This window comes from Martes martes (assembly GCF_963455335.1).
Source record: "Martes martes genome assembly, chromosome: 10".
Lineage (NCBI taxonomy): Eukaryota > Metazoa > Chordata > Mammalia > Carnivora > Mustelidae > Martes > Martes martes.
The window spans coordinates 70,710,934-70,734,283 of NC_137898.1; the positions used below are offsets into that span (position 1 = coordinate 70,710,934).

Genomic DNA, 23,350 nt, shown 5'->3' on the forward strand with positions numbered 1-23,350 from the left:
GATTCACTTCTCCGCAGGTCCTACCTTTCAGAAAGTGATCGATTTTCTGTTTCTGGGATTGTTGCTCTTCTTCTCTTCGATTTCCCGTTGGATTTATAGGTGTTCACAATGGTTAGATAAGCTATCTAGCTGATCTCCTGCTACCCGATGTCGTCTCAGCCTGCTACTTCTCCGCCATCTTGACTCCTCCACTCCCTATGTTCTAATTCTTTAATATGTTTGTTGGAGGCAGAGTTTCACAGACTACTTCCTGGTGTGGGGGTGGACATCTCACCTGAGTCATAGAACGTTCCAGAGATTGGGCAAGCTGATAACTTGAGCCAGGGAGATGAAGTCATTCATTTTGCCAACCATTGCAATCTTGCAAAAGGCAGAGGTGATGACATATTTCCTGGACAGAAACTAAACCTATGTGAGAAGCCCTTAGGCAGAAGAAGATGGAAACTGTGATCAGTGGAGTTCATTCTGGACCCTGTCCCCACCTGGACCTCTCCCAACCCCTCCATACTGTAGCCAGAGTGAATTTTTGTCATGAAAGATGATTCAGAAGACCCATCATGATCTGTCCCTGCTCGTTTCTCTCTAGCCTACTGGTTTCCTCTTCTCCTCTCTCTGCGACCCAGTTCTGTAAACATTAGTAAATTTCTTTCAGCTCCACAAGAAACTCATCATTTTCATTTTTACCTGTAGGCCTTTGTCCATGCCCATCCCTCTGTTCCAGCCCCTTTCAACGCTTCAAACTGACCAATGCCTACTCATTGTCAAGTTGCAATTCAGACCTCAGTTCTTCTAGGAATCTTTCCCTGACCCTCAAGATTGGGTTAGGTTTTCCCTTCCCAGCAGTTTTTGCCCCTATTCTATGGGTTATCCAACTGTGTTGTGACTGCCTACTAACTTGTCTGCTCCTCACTCCCTCTATACTGAAAGTTCCTTCAGGCAGAGAGAGAATCTGCCCAACATCTGACCTCAGGAGATACCCCAAGTTAGAACTTCCCAATCAACTTGCTCCCAAACTTCCTGATCCATAGATTCTGTGAGACAGTCAGTGATTGCTATTGTCTTGAATCACTAAATTTTGGAGTGATTTGTTATATAGTAATGGATAACTAATACACTATCAAAACTTAGTGGCTTTAAACAACCATATTCCAGATTCTGCAGGGTAGTAATTAACAATCTCTTGTTCCTTGTGGCATCAACTCAACAATACTCAGCTGATGGGTGGGCTTGTTGGGCAGATCCAAGATAGCTTCACTCACATGGCAGGCACTTTTGGGGCTAGAAGGTAGGCTTAGCTGGAACAGATGACCATAGGGCCTACATTTGGCCTCTCCAGCATGGCTATCTCAAAGCAGACAGACTTTTTACATGGAAGCTGGCTTCCCTCAGAACACGTATCCCCAAAAAACCCGGAAGAAGCTGCATGACTCTTTAATGACCTAGCCTTGGAAACAACGTACAGTCATTTCTGCTCTACTCTCTTGGTTGAAAGAATCATAAGACCACCTAGACTCAAGAGGAGGAAAGAGAGACCCCACCTCTTGATGGGAGGGGTATCAAAGAATTCGTAGTTATTTTTTAAAAAACTCAACTAATTATTAAGGTATTTGCATGCAATAAAATGCACCCATTTAAGTATGTACTTCGGCAAGTTTTAACAAATGCCTATACCTTAAAACCACTACCGCCATGAAGTTATAGAGCATTTCGTTCATCCCAAAGTTTCTTCTGCCTCCTTACAGTCAGGCCCCTCACCTTTCCCTCTCAGTGCTTGGCAACCACTAATCTGCTTTTGGGCTCTTCTAGAATTTTATATGATACTGTATATAGCTTTTCACATTTACCTTTTTCAGTTAGCTAAATTCTTTTGAGACCCGTCATGTTGTTTGTTCCATGTGTTAATAGTTCATTTCTTTTTTATTGCTAAATAGTTGTTACTGTATGGCTATAGCAGGCAGCTGTTGATGGACATCTGGGTTGTTTCCAGGGTTAGATTATTATGATAAAGAGTCTATGAACAGTCATTTTCACCTCTCTTGAACAAATATCTAGGAGTGGGGTTGCTGAGTTGGTCATACAAGAGATATATGTTTAACTTTATAATAGACCACTCAATCGTTTTCCAAAATGGTTGTGCCATCTTACTTTCCCAGCAACAATATAGGAAAGTCCTCGTTGCTCCCCACTCTTGCTAACACATGGTATTGTCAGTCTTTTTAAGCTTAGCCCCTCTAATGGGTGTGTAGTGGTACTCCTTGGGGCCTTAATTTGCATTTCCCTGATGACTAATGGTGTTGAGCGTATTTTCATGTACCAATTGGCCACTAATATGTCTTCTTTTGTGGGGTGTCTATTAAATCTTTGGGCATTTGTAATTGGTTGTTTTATTTTCTCATGATTGAGATTTATTTGTTTATAAATTATGGATACTAATTGAAATATTGAAATATTTCCCCCCAGACTATGGCTTGCCTTTTATCTTCTTAAAACTAACTAAAGAGCAGAAGTTTTTGATTTTTATGAAGTTCAAACTATTATTTTCTTTTTTAAAAAATTCATGCTCTTGGTGTCCTATTAAAAAAAAAATCTTTGCCTACCCAAGATCGTGATGATTTTCCCTTATGTTTTACTCTAGAAGTTTTATAGTTTTAGCTTTTATGTTCAGATCTATGATTAACTTTGAGTCAATTTTTTATAGGTGTATAATCAGGTCAAGGTTCATTTTTGCAAGGCATATGCAATAGTTACAGTAACATTGATTGAAAATAGTATCCTTTCCTCATTTATTTATCTTGGCACTTCTGTCTGAAGAAATCCTCCATATATGTTTGTGTGTATACATATAAAATAAAATATGACAGTCAAATATACATAAATATATAAGTATGTATGTTTTTACATATCTATTTCTGGATGTTTTTGTCACATTCTATTGATCTGTATGTTTCTCTTATGTAGTCATATTTTAAAACAGCCAAAAGCATGTAGCAACTCCTGGCGTTGAACTGCTCCCATGATGTCAGATACTAACGCCCTCAGGCACAGTCCTTATGTGCTGGCTCGGGCTTCTGGGAGATGACACTCTGCTTCCAGTTACCATTCTGGGCTCCTCTCCCTCAGGGAGAACAAAGAGATCATAAAAGTAATTTCAAAAATTAGGAGGAGGAGGAGATATGTGGGGGGAAAAGTGATGTGATCTCTTTTTGCCAGAGTTCTGGTCATTCAAGTTAAACTTGGTTTCAAGAGATGGAGAGATGGGCTAGACAGCAGAGCCGTGTCTCCAGCCTAAAAGAAAAAGTTGTAGCCCTTAAAAATAAAGTGGGAAACAATCCCATTTTATAATATTGAAACATGCCAATGGATGTTAGATCAAAACAGAATTCCCTCTATGAGTCTGTCACAGCATCTGCCTAAAGGTAATGTAAACTGTCCCTCTCAAGAGAATATTTTACTTCATGCTTTTTTTTTTCTCCCCCAAAACACCTATTTAACTGTTTCCTATTCGTTAGGAATGAAGTTTTTGGATAAGAAGTCATAGCAGGGCTTTTCTGTTCCTCAAAACAACTTTGTTGTCAGTAAACTTTCTGATTTACTAGAAATTTGAAGTGGTTTATGAAGTCAACTGGTTAATCACTAGCTCAGGTCTCTAAAAATTATTGAGATTTAATATTATTACATTTAGTTGACTGCTTTAGGGTCTGTCTGCAGAAATAGTGATCCTCAACGAAAACAGATGAAAATTTTGAAAAAAAATATAAAATGTTGAGTGTGCATACCAAACAGGTTATTTGGCATTTTGCCAAATCAGACAACTATATTTAGCTTTTTCTACCACAGAAATTCTTCTATCTGCATTTCTTGGGCATGGGGGGTGGGTGGCAGGGATGGGCAGAGGGAGAGGAAGAGAGAAATCTTAAGTAGGTTCCACGCCCAGAGTGGAGCCTGGGCTGGGCTGGATCTCACGACCCTGAGATCATGACCCAAGACAAAATCAAGAGTCAGAATCTTAACTGACTGAGCCACCCAGGCGCCCCTCTCCTGCTTGCATTTCTACATCACTCAACATGGCAAGGCTAACAGAAAATCAAAGTCAAATGCGGAAACCTGGCAAATGCTTATCTGGCTTCACTGTTTAACCACCAACTGGCAAATACCTTAAGAAAAACTGCAAGGGAGACAAATGATAGGGTAAAAGTACATTTTTGACCCAGGGCCCAGGCCCTCATAAGAGAAGCAGGACTAAGATTTATAGAAAATGATTTGGGAATGATTTCAAAGTGCTGAATAATCACAAAATTGTTTTTCCATTTAACAGAAATAATCCCCACACTTAAAAATTTTTGTTGGTAGCTTTTTTCCCCCCTCCTGCATCTGTAGTCTATTTAATAATTTTACCCCACAATCCCACTGTTGTTTTTCTAGGAAAGACTAAATACCTAAAAATCCTTTATCAGATGTGTGGATCACAGCAAACTGTAGGCATTTGACAAACACATAACACTGATGGAATAAAGCAAGTTTCAAATGAGGTAGAACACATAAATTATCTCAAACTGGTTTGGGGTTTGTTTTTTTTTTTTGGATGGCTTTTTACTGGTGAGAAAAACTCCCTCAACCAAAAGCTAATATTTGTATTAGTGGCTTCCATTCCTTTCTTTTAAAAAGTTCTCGATTTGTTTATTAATATAACACAGATCTAATTAGAAAACATACGATAATCTATTTTTAATATTTAATTTTTTAATTTTAAAAATATTTTATTTATTTATTTGCAAGACACACACACACAGAGCACAAGCAGTGGCGATACAGAGGGAGAAGGAGAAGACTCCCAGAGGAGGAGCCCAACGTGGTGCTCCATCCCAGAACCCTGGGATCATGACCTGAGCCAAAGGCAGATGCTTAACCAACTGAGCCACCCGGGCAACCTGATAATCTATTCTTTTTTAATCAAATTCAAGAATGCCAAACAGGTGACTTACGAAGAGTGGCAGTTCAAGCGAGGGCCTCACTTCCGTTCCCCGACAGAGACGTAACTGTTTGACTCAGGTGTTACTAGCCTAAGTAGGTGTAAGAAATTGTCTTGAGGCAGAGAATGAGGGAGAAATGCAGGAGAAAAAAAGGGAAACTTCAAAGGTTGTAGGCGTGTTATATATTATCCCCTCGAATTAGGACAGAGCGGCAAAAAGTAGAAAGAAGGGGAAAGATGGAATCAAAATCTGTGTTGGTTTTCTTGAGGTTCAGGAGCAAAAAATAAAGCGAGAAGCAAACTAGGATCAAGGGTCTTTCAGAGCTGGACGTTATCATATAAACACTTAGTCCAGGGGGTTGCAGTTCTGTTTAGAGTCAAACCCAAAGGAACTCTTACACAAAACAGAGAAGAGAGACGCGAAGCCTGGGTGGCTGAAGGGCCCAGAGGCGCAGGACCCGCGCATGCGCACACACCCCTTTCCCCCATCCTGCGAGCTTCCGAAAATCCACAGAACAGTCTCTATGTCTCACTTTAAACGGAAGAAACAGACACACAGATCCAAGTGTGTCTCACGGTCACAGCGCAGAGCCGGATGTCACGTCTCCACACAACTCAATACCTACGGGTTTGCCACTTGGGGGAGGCAGGGAGGAGGCGTGCGTTTTGTGCAATCAGCAGGGTGAGCCGTGGCGGTGAAAATCGCTCAGGAAGAAGGCGGGAGGCCCGGGTCTCGGCGGCGCAAGGCGGCGGCGCGGGCCCTTCGCCCGGACTCTTCCCCCTTGCGGCCACCAGGTGGCGCGCCCGGCCCGCGGGTAGCGTCTGCGCAGGGGGGCGGGAGGGGGAAGCCCTCGCGCGCGCATCGCCTTGGAAACGGAAGGCGCTGCTGCCGCCGCGGTGTGGGTGGGCCTGGTCCGCGGGCCGGCTGTGCGCGCTACTAGCGAATCCACTGCAGAGCATCCGCATCTGGAAGCCGTCAAGGGGAGGTAGGGAGACTGGCAGGACTCCTCGCTCGGCCCCTGACTCCTTCCAGTCTGACACTTAAGACTTGACATCTCCGCCCCACCCCCACCAGCCCTGGAGCTGGCTCCGATGGGCCTGGGGTCGCGCCCTCCTGGCGATCTCCGACAAGTCTTGCTCCTGGACCGTTGGAAACCGCCAGGAGGGGTTCTCATGGGCCCGCCCCTGTTCACGCAGGAGATAGGGAAGGAGATCTTTCGATCTGATCAAAATACTGATCTCTCTTTCCTCCTTGCAGTAGAACCCCCGGATGCGTTGCTTATTTCTGTTTTAGCTCTTCTGTTCCTGGAGGGCAGGATCTAAATTTGATTCAGATTTGTAACTCTCGCGGTGCGCTCACAGCCTCTAGCACACAGTAGATACTCAGGAAACGAATCCTTCCATTTGTATGGGGTTTTAGGCTTGACAGTATTCCCAAAGCGTTTGAGCGTCCTCTTGGTAACCCTGACAGGAGGCAGGAAAGATGGGAGAGAACCCAGGGTCCGAGGGGGTTAGCGGCTTGTTCGAGATTATAAAACTCACCAGTGGAGGAGCTGGGACACCACTCAAGTCTCGGTCTGCTTAGTGTTCTTCTCACCGCAGTCCCCAGTTTTGTGAACTTTTTAAGTGAGGGCTCCCACATCCTGCATCCTTCTCAGGCCCTGCACAGAGCCCTCCTGCCTGGGTACTCCCTGAGTGCCCTGAGTGCTGTTTCTGGCCTCTTCCTCACCCTCGCAGTCCGCAGACTGGCTTCCGCTCCTAGCGCTGGATGCTGCAAACATCCTTCTGAAGAGGACACTTAGTTTCTTTCTTTGATTAATTTGTTAGATTTGTATGGTACCTTGCTTCTTCACTCCCCTTCTTACTCCATGATTAATTCTCTGCTGGCAAGAGAGAGCTGAGGAGTGGTTGGGAGAGGAAAGATGTCCCACTGAAGAAAAAAGATATATACACGTATATATTTCTGTGAAGGCAGAGAAGGAGAGTGATAAGATTGGGCATTTATCATTGTGTGTCTGATCACAGCTCATGGATTTCCTTGAATCCCGCTCCCACCCCAAGACCTGGTTCCGGTCGACCTTCATATTCACCACTGTTCTTTGAAGCTAGAAGCCTTTTTGTGCTCTTCCACCACCAGAGGATGAAAATACTACATGTATTTCCCTTATCCTTACAATATTTTTTTCATGATTATGTTTCTGTTCTTTTGTGACATTTTTAAGTTTGAAGGATACCGGGAGTTGGGGGGTGGAAATGTAGTTCTGGTTGCTAGAGAAGTTAGTATCATATAGTGCTCTTCAAACTATGTCATGAGCAATTCTGGATCAGAAGATAGACCGATTTTTAACGTAAGAGTCCAGCATAATTTGAGAACTGCTGTTCAGAAATGTGCCACTGACCAAAGGATTTGTGTTGGTAAAGAAAATACACGGTAATGTAATATAAATCATCAATTAGGCAAGTGAAAGTCAAAAACATCATTTATCCAGATTTTTATTTATTTTTTTAAATATAAGGTACATTAATAATAGTTAACTTTATTACTTTTTTTTTTTAAGTGGGCTCCATGCCCAACATGGAGCTTGAACTCACAATCCTGAGACTGAGCCAACCAGGCACCTCTATCCAGATATTTTTTAAATACCTCAATTTGAATATATAGTGGTTTAACACATCTCCAAACTGGCTGTGTTCTACATCTTAAAACTGTTTTGTGCTATATATACATAATTGATTAAAAAAACAAGGATGAATTTGTTTTATGCTAACTCTTAGGTGATATTCTCACTACTAAAAGGCTTTAAATGAATTCAGGGTTTTTTATGATATACTGAAGAGTATTTCTAAAACATTAAAAAATTTTGTTAAAAATATGTTTTACCATAAGTGAGAATTTGAATTTAAAGGTGATTTACTTTCAGGGCCCCTGGGTGGCTCAGTCAGTTGAGCATCCAACTCTTGATCTTGGCTTGGGTCTTGATTTCAAGGTTGTGGGTTTGAGCCCCACACTGGGCTCCATGCTGGGTGCAGAGCCTACTTAAAATAAATAAGATTTACTTTCTAAATTAAGGGTATATACAATATTATGAGCAAGGAAATAGTGCCATTGGTAAAGAAAGTGAGTACACATTATTTGTAGGTCATTCAAATTAGACATTTATTAAACATCTAGTTTGCATCCATGGGAGATGCTGGCCTATGGGCCAAAATATATTTTTGAAAACCCAAAGATGGTTTGTTGAAGTGATTAGTTGTTATTCAGTATTAAAGGAGTTGTGTTTTGATGAGGATGAATGCCATGAATGTTTTCAAATATATACTGCAATTAACACTATATTGAGATAGTAGACATCATTATTATTATTTATTAGATTTGTATATTTATAGCTAGTTCATGGCAGAGCCAGGAATAGATAGACCTCAAGACTTCCAACATCCATATAGAGATCTTTTAACTAAACCTCTGCTCTCAACCTCTGAGGGATTCTTATTCAGAACTTTTGCCATTACTAATGCTATTAGGTAAATATCTTCCATTTTAATCTACATTTATATAAAAACATTGGCTAACAAACATCAGAATTCATTCCAAATGTCCAGAAAGGTATCGGGGCAGAACTGCCATCCTCCCAGCCTCCACAAAATTTGAAAAGAGTCATTAGGAGGCTTCTGGATATTCGTGGCTCCACAAAGTCATGAGAAAAGTCATTAGGACCTTTCTACATATTGAGCCAGGATCCTGAGAATGCACTCTTTGTTTTTTGGGTAATTTTGCAAAGCCGAGTAAAGCATTATGGGATAACAGTACATTCGAAGAAGATGGCTATTATATAGCCAAACAGACAACATTATATAGCCATTTTACCCAAACAGATTTTTTACTTTTCACTGAGAAGCATTCAGAGAATATACTTTGAAACATTTTCTGATGGAAAGTGATTACGGGGTGGGCTCTGAAAAGAGCTGAGTTTTTCAAATATAGCCTCCGTGCTTCCTCGCCAGCCCTCCCTCCATGGCGTATGTTACTGAAAGCCCCAACAGTGCTGGGAAAGGAAAAACATGCAGAAAAGGTTGAACTGTGGGCAGAGATCTCTGGAGCCTTCATTACCTGCACGATCTTGCTAGTCTTTTAAAGTTGCTCATTATTTTTTTAAAGTTCTGCTGGAGTATGCTTCTTTCTTCCCATCTGTCTGAGTAGAGATCTTGTCTCTTCCCTATTTTATAATTAAGGGTCAGGTAAAGCCATTCACAGAGCCAGTGCTGACTAGACAGTTTCAGTTACTGATAAACAGATTAGATGTCCCTCTGTCAGGAATAGTCTATGCAAAAACTTCCTGAAAGATAATTATGTTAATTTGTGAAAATTTTTTTCTATGATTCTCACCCTTTGCTGAGTTAGAAATCCTCTAGATGGTCAGGAACTGTAAATCCTTATAAATGTTTATGAAAATCCCCGGTGCTTATAGGACATTATCAAATGTAGAAGTACTTTCTGAAGTAAGGTTATTAGCTCATTGCAAAAATGCATCTAATAAGAGGGCAAGCCAATGCTTACTAATTTTCTGGAAAGTGAAACAATGAATATTAATAGAGTTTATGCATAAATCATTTGTGCTTCATGGACCCACATTTTCGCTCATATTTTATTAAAGCCCTTTGCTATGAGCTGCAGTTACGTAACTAATTATACTTTAGGCAGAAGAGTTGAAAACCTCAGAGCCAGGTAACTGAGGTAATTGAACAAGATGAGGTCATTTTCCCCCCAGCACCAGATGGGTACTGTAGGTGGAAACACTAACACTTGATCTCTTCCATATGACTCAGAAAGAAAATGAGAGATCAAGGTTACCATTTGTTTTAACTTATAAATGAAATATTTATAGTAAAAATCACTGTTAAATAGTAACTTACTGTTGCAAAATGAAACACTGACCAGCATGTTATCTTTTCATGCAATAGTCAAGGTAAAAATTCCAATTCTAAAATAGAAAATAATATTAAAATTCAACTCTGCATCTGAAACGAAAGCACTTATTCTCAGCTGGTAAGTTTCTGTGAACCATGATGGTACAATGACATATTTTAGTGTGTCATTTATGGAACTGTTCGCAAAACTTTCACCTCTGAGATGATACCACTGAATATATTATTCTGTCCTAATGTGCTAAATCTTTCTGTTGTGTGACCTGTGTGCTTTTCAGCTGGAAGGTATCAGAGTATGTTTGCATTCAGGTATACTCAAATCTGTTAGTGTAGAGAGATGAACACAGTCGGCTGGAAGAGTCTCAGACACAAAGACTGAGCCTGGCTGGAGGTCTAGGAAAACATGTTTCATCTCAGCAAGATTTTCCACTGTGGATCTCAGTGATCTATGTGGATGCCAATTCAGGGACCCAAATCAGTGAGGAGGGTTGACAACAGCAAACCGCATGGATTAGTTTTTCCACATATCATCATACTTGGCAGCAAGCAGACATCCTCTTCTTTACAGTTACCTGGAGTTTGAAGAAGCATGATCTGGAGCTTTAAGCAAATGGCCATATTTAATCCTTACAATGGCTTTTAGAGTAAGATTTTTGCTCTCACTTTACAGATGATGAAACTGAAGCTCAGAAAGATTAAGTAACCTACTCAAGGTCACATAGACTATAGGTGGTGGATCTGGGATTAAAACATGTCTGCCTAATTCATCCATCCATTTCTTTCTTCTGATGAGGATTTCTTGCGCATCTACTTGTGTTAGGTGGGGAAATAGATTAATGCAGAAGAATTATATCATTCCCACTCTCATGGAGTTTCCAGCCATCTAAATAAATAATTACAAAGGCTAAATTCTTTCTACCATACTCAACTACTAATACACTGATTGAAGTTTAGGCACTCATTTTTTTGAGATTAATGGAAATTAAAAGATAAAAATATGTAACAGAAGACCATATAATCTGAAAAGAAGTACTTTAGTACCTATACAAAAAAATCTATCCATGAGGTATTCCTGTTTACTATAAAAATATGTGAACAGTGGACCTGATTTTTTACTTTTAAAATATATTATTTTTTATAATTTTTATTACTGATTTAAAAAGCAATTAATAGCTGATGAACAGTTACCATTAATAAAAGTTATTATTACTATTATTTTGCATTTGTAAACCTCTTAGCCATTTAAAAAACCATTTGAATATGCTTTTATTTGCTCTTTATAACAACCCTGGCAAAACCTAAGTCTTCTCGATTCTAGTTTCTTGGTGCTCATCGAAAATTGTGCTTTTGTTTTATCTTAATTTAAAAAAATTAACAGACATTTCCTGACCTGCTACTATGGGCAATGTACTTTGCCAAACACTGTGGAGAAATAAAATGACTGAAAAAGTTTAGTCCTTGTTCTTAGAAAAGTTTGATAGGGACAATAGATGTAGATGGATAACACAGAGGATGAGTCTCTTAGAAAGTTTTGGGTGGGGAAGTGCTATACCTGGCCAAACATGGAACTTATCAGACTCAAGAATCCATTGATTCATGATGTCCCAGCACTGCAGTGGATGATAGGTCTGGGGACATCGAAACCTGAGTGGAAAAAACAGTTTTAAATTAAGTCCCAGAAGTTCCTCATCTTGAGTAAGAACAGGTAGGGGGCAAGGACAGAATTTATTTACTTTTCCTATTTCTTTTCTAAACAGGTATGCTTCTTACTAACTAAGCAACACAATGGATAACACAGCGAAAGCAAATAAGAAGGATATTCAGTATGGGCCACACAAAGAAGTCAAATTGCCTACCAGTGAAGCACTTCTCGACTACCAGTAAGCTTAGATTATGGAATCTAAATGTTCCCATCTATAAATGGAAATCACTGTTAAGATTCCTATAATTCCAAATGGAAAGTGATACACTCAAAACCTGTCAAGAGAGCTAGCCATGTGCATACTTTTCAAAGTTTTAAAATTTGATTATAACATATTCCAAGTAGTAGCAATGAAACAGCATTCAATAATGTGGTTTTGGCTCCCTCTCTCCCTCTGATGTATTATTGGTCACTCTCCCACATACTGTATACATAATTTGTATATAACAGCAGGCTGACTTAACCTCTTAAAGCACAACATAGAATAGTTCATGTACATTTATAGAAGAGTAAAAGATTTTTCGTTTCTAGATGTCCCAATGAGTATTATCTCCAGAGATAATAGAGATCAAATCCAAATTATGCAATTATTTTTAATAAAAATATTCCCTAATGTCTTACTCCCAGGAGCTGGAGACAAAACTAGAGGTAATACCTATTCTATGTTTATGATGTATCCAATTCATAGATAGCAAATCCCTGAGGAGATTTTGAACCTCAGCTTTTGGCAAAGGGCAAGTGTCTTAATGTGTAATTCTTAGGGAGTGAATGAGTTCATTTCAGTCCTTTCCACATAAGAATGTATTTCACAACCCTCAACAAAGTAGTTTTAGAAGGAATATACCTCAATATCATAAAGGCCGTATATGAAAACTGTGCAGCTAACATCATACTCAGTGGTAAAAAACTGAGAGCTTTTCCCCTAGGGTCAGCAATTAGGCAAGGATGCCCACTCTCACCAGTTTTATTCCACATAGTTCTAGCCACAACAATCAGACAAGAAAAAGAAATAAAAGGCATCTATATTAGTAGGAAGAAGTAAAATTTTCACTATTTGCATATGAGATGACACCATTATAGAAAATCCAAGGGTACCTGGGTGGCTCAGAGGGTTGGGCCTCTGCCTACAGCTCAGGTCATGATCTCGGGGTCCTGGGATCGAGCCCCGTGTCGGGCTCTCTGCTCAGTAGGGAGCCTGCTTCTCTCTCTCTCTGCCTGCCTCTCTGCCTGCTTGTGATCTCTGTCTGTCAAATAAATAGATAAAATCTTAAAGGAAAAAAAAAGGAAAATCCAAAAGACTCCACCAAAAACCTACTAGAACTGATAAATGAAATCAAGAATGTTGCAGGATACGAAATCAATATACACAAATCTGTTGCATTTCTATACACTAATAATGAAGTAGCAGGAAGAAAAATTAAGAAAACAATCCCATTTCACCAAAAAGAATAAAATAGCTGGGCATAAAACTTAACCAAGGAGGTAAAAGACCTGTACTCAGGAAACTATAAAACACTGAAGAAGGAAACTGTAGGTGATACAAACAATGCTCATGGATTAGAAGAATAAATATTGTTCAAATGTCCTTACCAGCTAAAGCAATCTATATATTTAATGCAATCCCTATCGAAATACCAATAGCATTTTTCACAGAACTAGGACAAATAATCCTAAAATTTGTATGGAACCACAAAAGACCCCAAATAGCCAAAGCAATCTTGAAAAAGAACCATACTGGAGGTATGACAATCCCAGATTTTAAGATATACTACAAAGCAGTGGTAATCAAAACAATATGGTACTGGCACAAAAACAGACATGGAGATCAATAGAACAGAATGGAGAGCCCAGAAATAAACCCATGCTTATAAGGTCAACCAATCTTTGACAAAGGAGGCAAGAATATGCAATGAAAAAAAAAAGCAGTCTCTTTAATAAATGGTGTTGAGAAAACTGCACAGTCACATGCAAAAGAAGGAAACTGGGCCACCTTCTCATACCATACGCAAAAATAAACTCAAAATGGATTAAGGAACTTAAGGTGACACTGAAACCATAAAAATCCTAGAAGAGAGCAGAGACAGTAATTTTTCTGACATCAGTGATAGCAACATTTTTCTTGATATGTCTCCTGAAGCAAAGGAAGCAGAAGCAAAAATAAACTATTGGGACTACATCAAAATAAAAAGCTTTTCACAGCAAAAGAAACAATGAACAAAACTAAAAGGCAACCTACTAAATGGGAGAAAATATTCACAAATTACATATCCAAAAGGAGTTAGTATCCAAGATATATAAAGAACTGATACAACTCAGTTCACACACACACACACACACACACACACACACACATATCTAATTGAAAACTGGCAGAAGACACGAGCAGACATTTCTCCAAAGAAGATATCCAGATGGCCAGAAGACACGAAAAGATGCTCAACATCACTCATCATCAGAGAAATGCAAATCAAAACTACAATAAGATACCACCTCACACCTGTCAGAGTGGCTAACATAAAAAATACAAGAGACAATAAGTGTTGACGAGGATGACGAGGAAGAAAAAAGAACCTCGTCAACTGTGGGTAGGAATGTAAATAATCTCCCCACACAGAAAACAGTATGGGGGTTCCCCAAAAAGCTAAAAATTGAACTACCTTACAATTCAGTAATTGCACTACCTAAAAAATAATAAAACACTAATTCAAAGGGATACATGCACCCCTATGTTTATTGCAGCATTCTTTGCAATAGCCAAACTATGGAAGAGCCCAGGTGTCCACTGATAGATGAATGGTATATATATATATATATATATATATATATATACACACACACACACACACACACACACATGTGTATATATATACATACACACATATATTTTATTATATATATGTAATTGTATATTTATAAAATTATATACTATATAATGATTATTATAAATAATAGGATATATAAATATATAAATAAATTAATGAAATATTACTCAGCCATAAAAAAGAATGAAATCTTAGCATTTGCAACAACATGAATATATCCACAGAGCACAATGCTAAGTGAAATGTCAGTCAGAGAAAGACAGATACCATATGATTTCACAAATATGTGGAATTTAAGAAACAAAACAAATGAACAAAGAAAAAAAAGAGACAAGCCAAAAACAGACACTTAACTACAGAGAACAAAAGGATGGTTACCGGAGGGAAGGTGGGGGGTTGGGTATGGGAGAAATAGGTGTGGGGAATTAAGAGCACCCTTAACCATGATGAGCACTGAGTAATGTATAGAATTGCTGAACCACTATATTGTACACCTGAAACTAATATAGCATTGTATGCCAACTATACTAGAATTAAAATTTAAAAAATTAAAATTAAAAAAAAAAAGACATGTACTTCATGTATCTACTGAACAAGTACTTGAATGTTTACCAAGTCCAAGGCTAGAGGACAACAGCAAACAGACCATCCAGTTCCTACCCAGATGAGGCATGGAAGACAGACATTAGATAACTACTTCAAGCTTTTTTAAAAAATTGCATAGCTACCATTAAGTTGCTATGAAAGAAAAGTATATGGTCCTGTGTAATGGTTTAACTAAAGGACTTGATAACGGTCAGAGGGGTCAGGAAAAGCTTGTTGGAGGAAGTGACGTTGAAGCTGATATCCGGCAGAGGAACAGGTGTTTTGGAGACAAAGGGTGGAGGAGAAAAAGGCTTATGGGAAAGGCACTCGTGTCAGGGAGAGCTTTTCAGAGTCTAGGAATGGAGAGAAGGCAGAGAGCGGGAGAAGAGGTAAGAGCAGACTGGTGGTATCAGCAAGGGTGAGATAAGCCAAGTTCTGTGAAGCATTTGGGATTCGGGACTGGGAACTACTTACTGGAGGGGAACAAAGCTGCACGGATGGAGCCTGTGAGGCCGGTGACCAGTCTGTGACACTGGTCTTCCAGAGATTTGTTTTTAACAACATTCAAAGAAAACCCATCTCCTTCCTGAGTTTCTCAAATCTGTCTGTTCTTTTTAGAGGACAGGGAGTGAAAGGGTCAGAACACTGAGAGAGAAACACCCATAGGAAGGGACTTTTAACAAAGTTCTCTTTTATTTTCCACTTGAGACATTAAGTTATAACCAGAAATCACTTGCACTCATTTGTCAGCGTAACGGAAAACTTCCCTCATCTCATCTTCGGAGAGGTGGACAAGAAGTCAGGCTCTGTGAATACAACTTGGTCTCTAATTTGCTCCTGTGGTTTACGTTGATGACATCCAAATACAATTGTTTCTTTCTCTTCTAGGTCAGTCAGAGGCCAGTATTTCTGTTCTTTAACAGAGACAAATATTTAAAATTCTCATGATCTAATTCTAGATATAAATTGAACATCTCATGCTTTTGTTCTCTCTTTGTTAAGACTAAATAAATAATCTCATGGACTGGAACAGTCAAAGCCTTGCTGCACCATGCTCTGCTAAGTGACACGTGACTCATTCCATATGTTCCCAGGTGATGAAACTTCTGTCACATGACAAAGAGCCAAAACATCCCCCTCACTTTCTGAGAAAGGACTGTCCAAGGATCCCCTGGCAGCATCTTATAATTCTCTTATGAGATTGTTCTCATCTAATAGAGAGCTGGAAGCACATAGTAGGTAGTCAGTGATTCCTGAACAACTGCACATTTTTTAATCTATCCCCCCCCAAAATAAAGTCATGAACCTCTGGGGTTGTTTGTGAAGAGCTGAGACCACCAATGCTAAATCTGAGGCAATCACCATCTCTAGGTAATGGTGGTTTTAATTTTGTCCCTTATACTTGTTTTTCCCCCAGTTTTCTACAATGAATATAAACATAGCTATAGAGATAGATGTGGATATGATTATAGGTTAAAAAATAGATAAGAACATAATTTTTTTTAAAATTCAGATTTAGGGGCACCTGGGTGGCACAGTTGGTTAAGCGTCCATCTCTTGCTTTCAACTCAGGTCATGATCTTGGGGTCATGATATGGAGCCCCACGTCAGGCTCTGTGCTCAGTGCACAGTCTGCTTGGGAATCTCTCTCCCTCTCCTTCTGCCCCTCCCACCCCATGCTCTCACTCTCTCTCTTAAAAAAAAAAAAAAAAAAAAAAAGGAAAGAAATCCGGGTTTATTTGTTTTCCTTCTCAGAATTTTCAATGTAATTGCCTGGAGGGAGAAAACTAACACATTAGTAACATCTTAATAATACAGAGAGGGAAGGGGAAAGGTGACATGTTGTATTACTAACCATTTCACATCACTGAGTTTTAGAATAGTATGTATCCTTTTCAAACCACTTTAATATATATTATCTCATTGGCTTATCATCCTACTTGCTTCAGTATTTAGTGTGACATGTATGTACGATGGGTTCTGAGGGAGATCTGAAAAGGAAAAAGTATTACAGAGAACAGTGAAGCTTGAATTCTCATAATGGCTAATAGTCTTGAGTTCTGAAGTTCAGTTTCATCTTCATGAGACGCATGGAGGTTGAAGTAAATTCCAAGGAAAGGCTCAGCTAACTTAGACCTACAACTACCATGTGAGTCACAACTAAGGCAATGAAGCCACCAAAACCTGTAGGGCCCCTCAGAAGTGCCCCTGAGGCCTGCTGGTGTCACTTAAATCTTTCTGAACTGCTCACAAGGAACACGGGACAAAGCCCCAGGTCACTGGCTCCTAACTGCTCTGAACGGAGAGGTGGTAGACTTAAGTGTCAAGTTGCCAGATACAGCAAATAAAATTACACAATGCCAGGTTAAATTTGAATTTCAAATAAATGAGAATTTTTTTTTTAGTATAAGTGTGTGCCATGCAGTATCTGGGGTTGGGGCTGGATGGAGTCTCCAGACCCATTTTTGCATGGTCAGTCATCACCAAGGAAGCCTCTCAGCCAAAGCCAGGAAGCAGTCTATTAACCAGACCACCCAAAGACTCCGTCTCAACTGGGGGCCATCACATACTTGAGATTCACTTGCCTGCTTCGCCAATGCAGGGAATGAATTAGTTTGCCATATTTATAATTGTAGAACTTGCACAACTTGCATACATTTGCATAGGCCTTTCTCAGATCATTCTCATTTACAGTATTTTAATTTTTCTCCTTAAAAACGGGAGATAGAGAAGGCACCCCTTCAGAATTTTTGCACACCTAAGCTTTATTTTTTTTTAAAGATTTTATTTATCTATTTCACAGAGAGTCAGAGAGAGAGAGCATAAGCAGGGGGGACAGCAGAGGGAGAAGGAGAAGCAGACTCCCCACTGAGCAGGGAGCCTGACATGGGGCTCGACCCCGGAACCCTGAGCTGAAGGCAGACATTTAACTGACTGAGCCACCCAGGTGCCCCCACACCGAAACTTTAGGTGAGAAGTAAAAAGAAGGTTTATACCTCCTACTGTGTAGAAACCACCTTGTGTATAGTAGTCGCTTCCATTTACTACCCTTGTCATACATGGCCTGTTATTTCCCCCATAACAATGGGTAAGTAATATGTTTGGGTGTTTACTTCTTTATTGCCTAGTAAAACAGAAGCTCCTTGGGGGCAAGGATCATGGAGGTCTTGTTCAACACTATCTCCATAATGCCATAAACAACACTGGGCACGGAGCAGCAGCTCTTTAAATGCCCCATGTGCTGTATGTGTTGTCTGTGTGACTGCATGAAAGGGAACGATGATCGATGCAAATTGCAGAATTGGGGAACTGAAACAGTGTAGAGCTCTTCCCCTTCAATTCTCTTCAGTACTCTTACCTACAGAGGAGTAAGCCAAGGCCTAACTAGGTTGAGAGTCCTTAGGCTGTTGGTGGAGAAGCAGGACTGAAGTCCAAGTTTCATAGCATCCAACAGAGCACTTTTGCCACTAAAGGAATTGCTTGTTTTGTTTTTATGTTGCATTTTCTCATCACTGGGAAAGAAGGAGCCTCATTTTCTCCCTACTGAATGCACAATGTCACACATGTAAATGGTATTTTGGAGGAAGGGCCGAGGAGCTAAGAGTCAAATTCAACTGAAATTTACTAAGCACTCACTTTATGCCAGAAACATTCGCATGCAATTTCTCATTTTAATCCTCATAGGATTAGTGCTAGGTATTGTTCTCACCACTGATGGCTTGAAAATTGATGCTCAGGGAAGTGACTTGCCTGAGGTCATACAGGTGAGTGGTGACAGGGACAAGATGTTTTTCATTCTGTAACGACCTCTCTATTCACTATACCACAGAGGTGCTGCGTTTTCATTTTTGCTGTTTCAACTGAGGCAAGGTGTTTACACAAAGCTGCTTCCATCGTGTTACTTTGGTCTCAATTTAAAGTTACAAGATTTGCTGGGTAATAGAGAGAGATATACGTAGCCCTTCAAATAGCTGTCAAATGGCCTATACCAAAGTCTTTCTGCACTGTCCCATCTCTCCTTTGTACCTCACAGATACTCAACAGATACTTGTTGCGTATTAAAGAAATGTGTTTGTGTCAGGAAAGATTTTATTATTCATAGGAGATATGACATACTAATGAATTTGAACCCAAGCTGTGCCTCATTTATCTTACTATTTCAAGATGTGCCTGCCCTTATAACTCTTTGTTTTGTCATTTTTGTCTGAATTTTTTTAGAATTCTAGAAAGCATGTTTTCTGTGTGCCCTTCCCTAGGTTCCCTCTAAGCTGAGTTATTTATAGATGTTTAGAAAGTATAAAAATTATGACTGTGAAATACAAATGGGGAGTGATTTAGGGAAAAAACTTGAAGTTATCTCTCCAATATATATTTTAGTGAGTCAAATATACTCAGAAATGCAAACAAAAAAATCCACTTAAGAAGGTACTGGATCCCTCAATGGGTTTTTTTAAATATATTCAATACTTTATTTCATTCTAAATAGTTTAATTTTTAAATTTGTCTCATTAATTTTCCTTGATAAATAATTGTAACACATCTTTGTTTATTATCAGCTGTCAAATAAAGGAAAATGCAGTAGAACGATTTATGGCTCAAATAAGAAGACTTAGAGAAAAGAACCAAAAGTATCAAGAAAGAGTAAGTATAACATTTAGAGCTTATATCTAGGGGCGCCTGGGTGGCTCAGTCGGTTAAACGTCTGCCTTCGGTTTAGGTCTTGATCCCAGGGTCCTGGGATTGAGTCCCGCAGGGGGCTCCCTGCTCAGTGGGGAGCCTGCTTCTCCCTCTCCCTCTCCCCCTGCTTGTGCTCTCTCTCTCTCCGACAAATAAACAAATAAAATCTTTAAAAAATTAAAAAATCAAGTTTATATCTAGTTATTAAACATTTACACAAATGCCTTAAAAATTGTGAATTATGATGACATGTATTCTAGGAAATCATCTCTTTAGTACCTGACATTGATTAATTTACAATCTCAGTTTTCGGTACATTTAAGGCAAGAGGGCACTGCTGTTTCTATTATATTAATTACCATGTCAAAGGATGTCAGCTTGAGCTGTGTTATTTCGTTCATCATGACCCTGAATCTCACGTTCAAAATTTTAAGATTCTGAAACCACATTTATCTGTTAATTTATTTAGCCAAAGGACAGAACATTGGTTCTCTGTTTTTAATTTCTATGTTTTTGCTTTTAGATTTTCAGACAGTGCAGATGTAAATATTATTTGAAAAGTACAATCTCAACTGTTAAAGTGACGCATTTAATGTTTAAGATGATATATTGTTTTTATAAAATCAGATTAAAATGAATATCAAAGCCATGCTGTATATGACTGTCGTGACTAAAGACTGGCAGAAATAGAGTCTGGAAGCAGTAAGTGATAATACAACTTATCTCTTAAGGTAGCTCATAAGTGAGTAAATACTGAGACAATTCCCTGTTAAAGCATTCATATGGACTCTAAAACTTCCACAGTTAATTGGTTTATTTGGCTTTTGTCTACAGTGACTATATCTACAAGTTTTAATGGAGTCTGGGGTCAGAGACCAGAGTTTGCATCCTGACTGTAGCACTTAGCGCTGGTATCATTCTGGCCCAAACTGGTAGGAGTCTCAGTTTCCCTCCTATGACACGGGAATTCCTGTCTTCCAAATACAGCTAATTTAGCCATTCGTTCAGCAACATTTATTGGGCCAGACATGCCATGGTGGTGACATAACTGTGACCCTGACATTGTCATGATTCTCCAGAATCTGTCACTAACATCTGTTTATCAGACTCAACCAGAAACTCAGGTCTGTGGATGAGAATGGGAACAGAAACTTTGGTCTAAGTGTGGGGTGCAGTTCCACATGAGATCCACAGCATGGGAGAGGAGTGAGCTGCCATCAAGGGACCAATGCATACACCCCAGGGGTCACCAATGGGACTCCTGGGTCAGCCTTGGACTTCCATTTGGTTGTGGAAAGAACAGATCAGGACTGAGGAATCATTTTCCCACAGCCGCTTATTTGAAGCCAGAAACAAAATTCTTATTTTCATGAGGATTCACCCAAGAATGGGATAGGTCATCAGTGGACCCAGCAGTGAGGAACATGGAGAGACAGACTCTAGCTCCAACTCTATGTATCTGTTTCTTTCCATTTATGCTGCTACTGCCCCAGTTTAAGCTGCCACCATCTCTTAGCCATCCTTCTTCAATTCAGTACATTTTCCAAGGGCCAAACCTTCGAACACTGTAAACTTTTCAGTGCTTAAAACCCTATGGTGGCTTCCTATTGTACAGAAAATTAAATCCATGTTCTACTCTTTACTAAAGTCTTTGAGGCCCTACAAAACTTATCCTCTGCTCTCCTCTCCAAACTCATCTCTAGTTCGTCCACCCTTTGTTTACCGCTGCTTCTTTTAAATCTTGGAAAACCCAGTCTCGCACATTACTGTACTTTACGCAGACTCTTTTCATCTTCTGGGAATGCTCTTCTGTTGGCTAGCTCCTTTTCATTCCCCCAAACAAAGCTGGAATGCAGCATACAAATGTTAATATTAAATTGAAAACTCCATTATTAAACTGAAAGCTTGTTAGGCAGCAGCAGTTAAATCTTACTTACCTCTGTTTCTCTGGAAGGACCCAACATGCATAGGTGTTCGATAAATATTTATTGAGTTGATTCACACTAACAACTGTGAAAGGAAAATTTTTTGAGGTCATGGATATTTAGTTGCTAAGTTAAAAACACTCATTAGCAAGACATACTTTTCTCTTCAGTTAGGTCAAAATCAGAAACAGCCCTTCTCCTTCCTACACGTCATCTCTTCCTTTGTGTGTGTTTTGTTTGGACTCTTACTTCATTTATTATCTTCCATTTCTCTCTGCATTCACTGCTCCACTTACCTCATTAGACATTTCATAGTTCACTGTGTCCACTTCCTTACCTCTGGTTCATTCTTTTGCTCCTGCCACTCCACCACAACTGCTAGGGCAGAAGATATTAATGACCAAGTAGCCAGGTCCAATGGCCTCTTTGTGTCCTCACTTTACCCCCTTGTGCATTCAGCAGTCATCCCTGTCACCTTGAAACTCTCTTTCTTTGGCTGCCAAGACATCACTCTCCCTAAATATCCCCCCTATTCACCAACAATTTCTTGTTTTTCAATCATTGCTCTTTTCCTGTACCCACCCCTAAATTAGTATTTTCCAGGATTCTGATCTCAACTCTTCTCTTTAACTCTAAAGATCTTACTTAACACCACAACTTCAAATGCCATCTATATGTGATAATTTTCATACATATATGTGACAAATCTTCATAATACTTATACCCACACACAAAAAATGAGCACTTGTAAAAACTGATGAAATCCAAATAAAGTCTCTAATTTACTTAATAACATCGTAATGTCCAATTCTCCAGTTTGATCACGTGCTCTGGTTATATGAGATGTCATCGTTGGGGAAAGCAGGGAAGTAGTGAGAGAGAAATCTGTGTACTATCTTGGCAACTTCTGCTTTTGCTCCCGTGAATCTTAAAGACTTGAAAAGGTAAAACCCATGAGATGGCCTTATAACAAAACAAACCAGTCCTCTGTAATTTATTTATTGAATCTCCTTTCTTCTATTTTGTAGTGTGACAATTATTCTTACCTTGAATAACAGTTGTCTACTTTGTAGGATAAAGATCTTTTTTTTAACACATTGGTGAATATGTCTAACTAAATTGTATTTCAGTGTATCACTCAAAATAATTTTTCAGATATAGTGAATTTTGTAACGTGTTGCCAGACACATTTGCCATCCATTTGAAATTCATTATGGGATTTGGGAAGTATAATATGGATGTTATTAAATATATTTAATATTTTAATTTAATTTAAATATATTTAATAAATATGTAATATATTTACATATAATGCCAAATGTGATTTAGTAATATTTATGCAACATTCAGTCACATTTTAGGATGTATGATACTATCTTAATCTATAAATGAAAATATCACATGTTTGAGAAGAATAGTCATTGTGTTAAAAATTTGATCTAAGAAGACTGCACTCACTTTGACAAGTATTGTGCTAAGTAGGGAAAGTAAGAGCAAAATTTGTTGATCGATTACACATTATTTCTTTATGAATTATATGCAGTGGTTTTTAAATGATCACTGTCTTTGGGGGTTTTTGCCTATTTTAGAGTTGGAATTGATTTTGAAGTGATTGTTGCCTTGCTAAAATTAGCTAACAAATAAAATCAGGTGAAGATTTATTTAGTATTCAGACTATACTTGATAAAGGAATTTTCCACTTCTAACAAAAATAAGTGGAAAAGTCCGTATTTGGAAAAAGTATTAG

General features: G+C 39.0%; 1 protein-coding gene across 2 annotated transcripts in view; it reads left to right on the plus strand.

The window, feature by feature from the left end:
- Window positions 1–5,782: 5,782 nt before the first annotated feature.
- Window positions 5,783–23,350, plus strand: part of CCDC83 (coiled-coil domain containing 83) — a 45,804-nt gene continuing 28,236 nt past the window's right edge. For both annotated transcript variants that reach the window (XM_080816920.1, XM_080816919.1), the window contains exons 1-3: window positions 5,783–5,955; window positions 11,650–11,772; window positions 19,558–19,642. In XM_080816920.1, the coding sequence (XP_080673046.1) occupies window positions 11,678–11,772; window positions 19,558–19,642 (180 nt within the window). In that variant the 5' untranslated portion in view covers window positions 5,783–5,955; window positions 11,650–11,677. The remainder of the gene's footprint in view (window positions 5,956–11,649; window positions 11,773–19,557; window positions 19,643–23,350) is intronic.